The 10,055-nt window shown below is 47.2% G+C and overlaps 1 protein-coding gene across 1 annotated transcript; it reads right to left on the reverse strand.

Annotated features, from left to right (window-relative positions):
* Positions 1-736: 736 nt before the first annotated feature.
* rtn4rl1b (reticulon 4 receptor-like 1b) lies at positions 737-3,850 on the reverse strand (the record flags this gene model as incomplete). The annotated part of the gene is made up of 4 exons (XM_084143189.1): positions 737-1,726; positions 1,954-2,405; positions 3,389-3,484; positions 3,811-3,850. 4 exons carry the CDS (start codon positions 3,848-3,850, stop codon positions 737-739), a joined length of 1,578 nt encoding a protein of 525 aa, XP_083999315.1.
* Between the last annotated feature and the right edge of the window lie 6,205 nt (positions 3,851-10,055).

The following is a 10,055-nucleotide window of genomic DNA, read 5'->3' on the forward strand; positions in this document are numbered from 1 at the left end:
TGTAGTTTTCCATTACTTTTGCTAAGAAGTGAGCGTTGCACATTCCTGTTCTGATATGGAATTATGATTTATGACCGGGCAGCTTGCTGCTTATCTCCCTGTTGATGAGCAATACCCTCGGATACCTCGCCCCAATTCTATGCAGCCGCTATTGGCAAGGAATGTAATAAAAAACTTCGGGCAAATAATATGAAACACAAGATTGGGCTAGACTTCTCTGTGTGTGATGGTTTCTTTCACCACGTCATCTGTTTTCTAATTCACCCCCTCAATAAGGATTTACAAACTGTGAACTGATCATTAAAGCTGGCTTCAACACTTTTCCCTTAGAGCCTAACTATCTCATAGCTAAATTGTTGCATTTCAACATCTCTTTCTTTTCCCCCAAAGTTTGGTTATCTGTGCTCCAGCAGAGTCAAAGACAGACTCAGACAGAAAGAGGAAATGAGAACATAATGGCAACAGTGGCAGTGCAAGCGTGTTCTGTGTTTTCCTTTCGTCTTTCCTCACTCCCCGTCCCTCACACAGTGGCGTGAGTCTTTTCACATTTGATGTTGATGTTTGAAAGTCTATTTCAGAGTCTAAACAGCTCCCTACACAATGTTTTACACACACAACCACACATACACACACACACACACAAAGTACACACACACAGGCCTTGGTGTGCAGGAGCTAGAGCAGGTCTGAGGACTGCACTGTTGATGTTTAGCCAGTATCTATCCCCCACTCTAGGTCAGCGGAGAATATGGGCAATGGTCATGAGCAACAAAGCTCCCAGTATGGCGTTGGGATGTATTAAGGGCTGGGAGAACGTGGCCCTATTGGTGGCTTGTTGTACCCCACTAGGGGGGCGAACAGTGGTCTGGGGAGGGCACTTATGCTTCCTCCGCGTGACGGTGCCATCCGGGGACGTGTGGTCATATTTGCCCCCTTCAAAATCAGGCGAGGAATACTCCTTATCGGCCATCTCCTTTAAGGTATGCACCTCGTTCTGCCCCTTCCCCTTGCCTCCCCTGACGCGCTGGCGGGTGCAGTTCCGAGCGCGGCCTGGCCTCTGAGGGGGCGCCACCCCAGGCTGTCCCTCTGAACCCGGGCCCTCCCCGTTTATGGATGGGGGCGGATGGGGCAGAGGCGAGGGCGGCGAGGGATAGTGTGGTGCCTCGTTGTGGTGAGGGCGGTGGGGGTGGGAGTGAGGCGGTGGCACCGGGTGTGGCTCCTTCTTCAGTGATACCTTATCAGTCCCGGCCCAGGTCTTGCTCTGGTGCAGAGACTCAGAGCCAGAGCAGTTGGGGAAGTCCTCCTTGCGGAGCTGCTTGAGGTCCTTCCCAGCCAGCTCGGCCGGGGCCTGGCAGCCAACGGACGAAGTAGAACCTCTGAAGCGTTTGAGCCAGTCCCACAGTGACATGGCCTTACAGTCACACTCCCAGGGGTTGTCGTTGAGGCGCAGGTACTCTAGAGCAGGCAGCAGTGCTAGGCACTCTCCAGACAGCTCGGTGAGTGAGTTGTTAAACAGGTAGAGGGTGGTGAGGCGACGCAGGTCGTGGAAGGCCAGGCGGTCCACCCACTGCAGCTGGTTGTGGTGCAGCAGCAGGCGGTCCAGGGCCCCCAGCCCCCGGAAGGTGTTCTGGTGCAGCGACCACAGACGGTTCCCATGCAGGAACAGGTGGCTCAGGTTGTGGAGGTCCACAAAGATGTCATCCTGCAGGAACTCCAGGTGATTATCCTGAGAACAGCCAAACACAGCAAAATGGAGAGGTTATACACCTACAGTACTCTGTAACACTGTACCTACCAACATGTTGTTTGGTTATAAGGTATGTGGCTACTATAAAGTAGGACAGAGAAACTAAAGCTTAACAGCCACGGGTATATATATTGTATTTTCAAATGTAAAATCCAGCATTGTTTCGTTTGACTCAGAGTGCCATAGAGCCCCAGTGACCAACGTACCTGTAGGTAGAGATACTGCAGGTTGCGTAGCCCCTGGAAGATGTTACTGGGCAGCGCACTGAGCCCACAGCGGTACAGGTGCAGAGCATGGAGTCGGCCCAGTCCATGGAAGGTGTCTGCAGCCAGGGAGCGCAGGTGACGGTTGTCCCCCAGGTCCAGCTCCTCCAGCTGGGCGAAGCCGTGGAAGGTGGAGGGCTCGATGTAGGTGATGTTGTTGGAGTAGATCCACAGTGTGACCGTGGTGGGGCTGAAGTGGCCCTGCAGCAACCGGTGGATCTTGTTGTTCTGCAGGAAGATGCGCTCGTTGTGCGGGGGAATGCCTTCGGGGACGGACAGAAAGTTGTGTGCCTGGCAGCTGACGGTACTGGGCGCGGTGTAACAGATACAGTGGTGTGGGCAGGACCAGCATAGCTCCAGACCACAGAGAACCAGCAGGAACTCTAGCCCGCAGCCTGGAGAGAGGAGAGAGAGAGAGAGGGAAACGAATTAGAGGAGGTAGCTACATTTAGACTGGGGATTTGATTCTGAATTGAAATTTTGCCGTCTGACTTTGATGTCTAATTCGGGACTTGAAAGGAAAGAAGAATGTTTTTTGGAATATTCTTTTTGTGAAAGTCGAGAAAGATGAGTTGTGGGGAGAGGAGAATTACTGTAAGTGGAATCAAAGTGATAAAAGAGTGAGATATTGACTAGGAAGAAGGGACGGGTAGGATGATAAAGCAGATGGGAGATATGGAGACAGCCAGGTCAGGAGTAAACAGTATGAGGGATGATGTAGGGGGGCCAGAGCAGAGAGAGACTGTCAGATATATCTATATAAGAGAGAAAAACGTATTCTGGCCTGATAGATGAGTCATGTGACCTGTTGCTATCATAGATTTTCTGGCTTCACGGAGTGGCGTTGGGCCTTTGAGGAATTCTGCTGCTATCGAGCCACTCAATACATTACGCTCTGGGCTCGGTATCCACAACTCCAAATCCTCTGGTGTCTAAGTCGGTTACAGACTGAGGCCTGTGTTGCTCTTAAAGTCTGTTCAAGATCAGCCCAAACAATAACATGAGCTTCAGTCGGTCACTGGATCTAGTACCTCAGGAAGTCTGATTGGATCTATATTACAGTATGGGCTTTTTTGTTCATGTACCACCTCCTGCACATACTACATCTCCGTTTTTTCTCAGTTTTCCAATATATCCTCACCTCTGGGAGATAGTAGTATTATGAGGCAGTTAATCTGTGTCCATCAGCTCACTACAACTCTACTATACTCAGAACCATAGTCAGAGGGAGAGAGAGCGAGAGAGTGTGTGTTGGTGCTATAAATTCCTTCTAATTAACCAGTCATTTACGGCAAGGATTAGAAAATACCTGTCAAAGCACACCTGTCAAAGCGGGGGGGGGGGGGGGGGGGGGATAAATGGGCTGTGGAATGCTCACTTAAACCTATGTTAAGTTTCTCAGAGACAGTCAGACTTCCTGCTGTTTGGTAACACGCTTCCATGGCCCCGTGGTGTGACTTATCCATCAGCTTATCTACAGGGGGAATCAACCAATGGGAGAAATGCAGGAGTCTATCCCCTCGTAATGAGAGTCCCCATTTGACAAGCGGTGGCTGTGTTCCCTTCAATTTATTATTCAAGGCATCATGGCTCTCTGATTCACTCCTTCTAATCGATACGTTTCTGTTGCCTTTTAACTCCCTGCTACCTAATCCCAGGGCTGCTACGCTGGAATGCAGGAGCAGGGAATTACTATTTTTCAGGACAGGAGACAGCATAGACAGACGTATTTATCTGAATATTCCTGCTCTTCCCCAAACTGTGTCTAAGCTGTGACATTCAGTGTCTGACTTCACTGACCTTCAGTGGTAATTCTCAGTGTGTCTGGTCTGGTGACCATAGCGGAGTAGAGGAGAGGAGCGGTGTGCCGTGCCGTGCATCATGTTACTTGAACAGGGGCAGAAGCCTCTCCGCTCCCCAGAGCAGGCCCTGTAATCCTGTTTGTCAACTGACAGCAGTTGGGTGACAACGAACTAACTGTGCATCCTCCCAATCCACCATGCAAACATGCTCCCGAATACAGGTCCTCTCAAGGTTGAACATTGGGGAACACTAAATAGGATAGAGAACTGTGTGTAAAACTGTTTAACAGTATCCGAGGAAACTGCACTTCTGTCATCCTTTGTGGAACACACAGAGTACTGTCAGAAAGGGGGTCACAGATTTCGAAGAGTCCTTGATAGTAATGTGTCGTGTACAGGTGCATTTGGCGCCACAGTGCCGGAGGGGAAAGGACTATGCACTTTGGTCAGAGGACACGGCACAGCCACTGCCCTCTCTGCCCTTGTCTCTGCCCTTGTCTCTGCCCTTGCAGCAGAGTGGCATCAGCATCAGGACACATTTGATGGTTCACTGCATTGGTGCACGCATCCCCCACTCATACTGTAGGCCTACCAGTAAAGCACTATACCGCCCTTTCACAAAGCCAAGAGGAATGTCAAAGAGGAAAACAAGATGATTACAAAATGGAAGTACAGAAAAAACTACTTACATTGTTGTGAGAGGAAACTTCCAAATCAAATAGTGGTTATTTCCATTCCACTCTTTATCTGTTTGTCTATTTCTCTCTCTCCCTCTTTCTCGCTCCCCAATTTTCTCTTTCGCTATAATATTTACATGGAGATGTATTGAGCATGGCACTTGCTCTTTGACTAAATGTGTGGAAACATGCGGCATTGCTCCCGGGAAATAAATGAGGATATATAAAACAAATACAGACTCAGACACAGTAAATGAATCACCCTGTTTGAGGAATATTTCAATGTATCATAATGCAGCCTATTTGAAAAACAGCTTTACATTCATAATATTGACATATTTCCTATTTACAAACGTATACTATACTTTCGCTCGCCTTTTTCCATTATAATGTATGCTGTTCTTCATACACATATACAGTATTGACATTTATCTCCTAACACAAACAACACTGTTTATGTCATACTACAATTTCACCATACTCCACTTTGTGTGGACTACATTGCTTTTGGATGCCATTTATTTAAGAGAAACTATGTTCAAGCTATGAATCATTGAATCGCTCAGGTAGAATAGTTTCCTTATCTATTCCATTATCCATCCGGTGCCTCTTCCTTTCACCTCTCAGAGCTGCCGTCACAATAAGGCCTGTGATTATATTACACTTTTCCAGGCCTTCCGTTTCTTTATTTACATTTTGCTACATGCATGTCTTTAATAGAATTAGGTATCAGCATCAGCCATGACACTGGAAAATGATGAGAGAGAGAAAAAGTGAGAGAGGGGGAGGGGAGAGGGGGAGAGAGAGGCGTAGATCCTACTTAGATAGGGAAACAATTTGAATCAGTGGCCCAGATGCTAATCAAGTTTTATATGTAAAGATCCCCCCCCCCCCCTTCCCCAGCATGTCAGAACCCAGAAATTGATTCTTAACTCAGATTAATCTGTTCCCTTAAATGACTGCTTCTACCCTCTTATCAAGTTTCTCTATCAACACCTCAGATAGAGAGAAAAACCAAACAGTGCAGTTGAGTGGCTTAACGTTATATCGCCTGTCCTCTCCGTTCCCAACCTCCCCTTGGACCAGGATCTGTTTCTGTTTAGCATTACTCCTCTCCTGTAGCAGAGGGAGACGGGAGCTGTTGATGTAAATGCCATGGAGCTGCTTAAAATAACCACTAAGCTTGTCTGTGTCTCGGTGTCTCCGGTGTGTGAGAAGGGAGGGAACGTGTGAGTTCCACCCTCATTCTACTTTCAGCTCCACTCAGGGCACGGCGGCATGCTGCGGCACAGTGGCATGGCGCGGCGGCTGTCTCCTCCGCAGCTGGCATCAACTAGACTATTGCCACTAGAGACCTGGCGCTACACACCTGCCACTTAACTGATCTTATCACCCCCCAAGCCATTGTGGATACACAACATGCAGACACACATATACACACGCACATGCATGCATTCACACACAACAGCCAGACAGAAAAGGTTGTCTAGGAATGACTGAGACAGATCATGTAGATAGAGTTGAGAAATGTTTGTTAGGAGAGCTATTGACAGACAGATCGATTTAAACAGAGAGGCGCTAAATAAGGATGGTGCAATACAGCTGTCATCAAATAAAAATGCAGGAAATGAATGTGTGTCATAATCATAACGGCATTGTTTGCTCACACAATGAGCCATTCAGCCTAAGTTGTATTATATAAATAACTTTGGACACACAAGTGTAGATATGCCAATAATGCCTATTGGAATGCAACAGAATAAAAGAGGTTCTGAAAGAGAGATAATGTGTTTCTGGAAATGTAGCACCACAGCTATTTCTGGTGCCGACTCTCGTCACTCCCTCCCTCTACCATCCCCCCCTACTCTCTCCACCCTCCTAGGGTCTGTCTCTCTCCCCACCCTCCTAGGGCCTGCCTCTCTCCCCACCCTCCTAGGGCCTGCCTCTCTCCCCACCCTCCTGGGGCCTGCCTCTCTCCCCACCCTCCTAGGGCCTGCCTCTCTCCCCACCCTCCCAGGGCCCATCTCCCTCCCCCCTCCTAGGGCCTGTCTCTCTCCCCACCCTCCCAGGGCTGGTGTCTCTCCCTACCCTACCCTCCCCTACCCACCCACCCAGGCCCGTCTCTCTCCCTGGTTACTGATGACAGGTGCTGTTAATAGCTCGTTACGGGGGAGAATGATTTAACAGCCCGCTATTGGTCCTGACGGTTGACCCTGTGACCCCGCGGTCACCCAGTCCCTTTATTCCTAGCCGTAACCGAGGGGGAAAGAGATAAATAAATGAAGAAAATAAAATGGCTCTGGTCCCTAGACAGTGAGAAGTGACTGTGTAGAATATCAATGAAACACAGTTCACACTAAATTTGCCCTCATGAATAACACATCTCTGCTAATAGGAAGGGATCGGTCTGCCTGTCTCTCTACCCACCATTACACTGGACAAACTCAATTTCCTGTTTCTCTCCAAGGATCCTTGATAAGCGTCCCCTGCTATTGCCTGATTTCCTCCATAAAGGTGTTTACAGTCATGGTCATAGATACACAGCGTGTTGGACCACTCTAATAATGGCAAAGCAATAAACTAAGTTATTGATTGAGCAGGCTCATTCTTAGCTGTAGAGCGTCAGCTGGAAAACATGGAGTGAGAGAAAGGCTCTGTAAATAATTAGCACCCTGTGGAGCTCCGTGATGTTTTGCCTTGATAAGACATTGTGTAGGTGAATGTTTTTTTGATGAAAGTGACCGTATGCCGCACTACTCATGCAATCAGCATACTTTAATATCATATTATTCTTTCTGACTGCTCAGTCAGTGGCATCATAGGTGGGTCAGTTGGTGTCGTGGTGAACAGTGAATTACAAGTTGCAGTAGCAGGTTGCTGCTGATAAAAGGACTGTTACACTCTAATCTTCCAGTAATTTCCTCCTAGTGACAGTTCTAGGACACAAATGAGAAATGGCCTCCTAGGGTCCGAGAGGTCGGGTTTAAGTTTGACCATTGCCAACCCAGGGACAGAGTAGAAAGCCTAGGCTCCATGATACCCACACTTCACTAATGCAGTGAGGACATCATCTGTAGAGGGCTACTACTGAAGCACTGAGCAGAGGATAAAGAAGCACTCACATTACCCTATAGTTTGCCCATTACCCTGTAGTTTGCTCCCTGTAGATCTGTTGACTAGATCCTAGTGGTCGTTTAAATAATTGCTGTTATTTTCACCCAGCATCTCAAGCTTGAGGATATATAAGGGTAACACTTAGAAGTCAGCACATTCATGATGTGAAAATGATAGGCCTATATAGTGGTTAAGAGGGAATGGGAGGCTGGGGACCAATGTCAGAGAGTTGACATTCACTGAAGAGAACCTCTTAGTGTCCTTCCTCTCTCATGTCTTAAGGATCAGATTGGGAGTGTAAGGTAAAGGAACTCATTGATTCATGTGGTATGATGTCATCCAGTGTGTGGGCCACGATCAGTGCTCTCATCACATGCAAGCACACTGGCGTCAATTAGGTCCCAGTGATCAGAATGCACAGGATCCCATAAGGATGCCCATAGGTTCACAATTACTGTCCAGCCTGGCTGGCGCTACTACAGAGAACTGGCCTCGCTCCCACTCATCTCTCCTTTCGTCAGGCACCTATGGAGGGAAAGCCACAGTAATATCATGAATGCATCCCAAATGGCACCCTATTCCTTATGTAGTGCACCCATAGGGCTCTGGTCAAAAGTAGTACGCAATGTAGTGAAAAGGGTGCCATTTGGGATTTACCCCATGGCATTGAGGAGAGGAGCAATTTTGGAGGTCCAACCCGGAGGACAGACAGGCACACTGCTCTCTGCCAAGCACCGTCAGAGCTAAATGGATGAGCATGATTGGTTCATTATTGATGTTTGTGTCTGTTAAGTGCTTTTTATATGACAACTGTTTGATACTGGAGCGCATTGGCGAAACTATGAGGCTGCCTTGCCAATAAAATGTCCTTTTAGAGTCACTATCTGGAGCGAGGAGGGGAGAGAGGGATCGACAGACAAAGAGAAAGGGAACGGGAGATGGAGGGAGCGAGATGGAGGCAGGGAGGGAAGGATGCAGCTACTCTTCCTGGGGTCCAGCAAAATTAAGGCAGTTATAAATTTTTTAAAACATTCACAACAGATTTCACAACACACTAAGTGTGTGCCCTCAGGCCCCTACTCTACTACCACATATCTACAACACAAAATCCATGTGTACGTGTGTGTATAGTGAGTATGTTATCGTGTGTTTGTATGCATGTGTCTGTGCCTATGTTTGTGTTGCTTCACAGTCCCTGCTGTTCCATTAGGTGTATTTTTATCTGTTTTTTAAATCTAATTGTACTGCTTGCATGAGTTACTTGATATGGAATAGAGTTCCATGTAGTCATGGCTCTGGACTTGGGGACTGTGAAGAGACCTCTGGTGGCATGTCTTGTGGGGTATGCATGAGTGTCCGAGCTGTGTGCCAGTAGTTCAAACAGACAGCTTAGTGCATTCAACATGTCAATAACTCTCACAAATACAAGTAGTGATGAAGGCAATCTCTCCTCCACTTTGAGCCAGGAGAGATTGACATGGATATTATTAACTTTAGCTCTCTGTGTACATCCAAGGGCCAGCCGTGCTGCCCTGTTCTGAGCCAATTGCAATTTCCCTAAGTCCCTCTTTGTGGCACCTGACCACACGACTGAACAGTAGTCCAGGTGTGACAAAGCTAGGGCCTGTAGGACCTGTCTTGTTGATAGTGCTGTTAAGAATGCAGAACATTATGGACAGACTTCTCCCCATCCTAGCAACTGTTGTATCAATATGTTTTGACCATGACAGTTTACAATCCAGGGTTACTCCAAGCAGTTTAGTCTCCTCAACTTGCTCAATTACCACATTATTCATTACAATATTTAAAATGCTTTTAGTTTTTGAAATATTTAGGACTAACTTATTCCTTGCCACCCATTCTGAAACTAACTGCAGCTCTTTGTTAAGTGTTGCAGTCATTTCAGTCACTGTGGTAGTTGACGTGTTTAGTGTTGAGTCATCCACATAAATAGACACACTGGCTTTCCTCAAAGCCAGTGGCATTTCGTTAGTAAAGATTGAAAAAAGTAAGGGGCCTAGACAGCTGCCATCGGGACTTCCTGATTCTACCTGGATTTTGTTGGAGAGGCTTCCATTAAAGAACACCCTCTGTGTTCTGTTAGACAGGTAACTCTTTATCCACAATATAGCAGGGGGCGTAAGGCCATAACACATTTTTTCCAAAAGTTTACAAAGAGTTGGTAACAGGCTGATTGGTCAGCTATTTGAGCCAGTAAAGGGGGCTTTACTATTCTTAGGTAGGGGAATAACTTTTGCTTCCCTCCAGGCCTGAGGGCACACACTTTCTAGTAGGCTTAAATTGAAGACATGGCAAATAGGAGTGGCAATATCATCCGCTATTATCCTCAGTAATTTTCCATCCAAGTTGTCAGACCCCGGTGGCTTGTCATTGTTGATAGACAACAATAATATTTTCACCTCTTCCACACTTACTTTACGGAATTCAAAAT

The sequence above is a fragment of the Coregonus lavaretus genome (genome assembly GCF_964263955.1).
Source record: "Coregonus lavaretus genome assembly, chromosome: 26".
NCBI classification, from domain to species: domain Eukaryota; kingdom Metazoa; phylum Chordata; class Actinopteri; order Salmoniformes; family Salmonidae; genus Coregonus; species Coregonus lavaretus.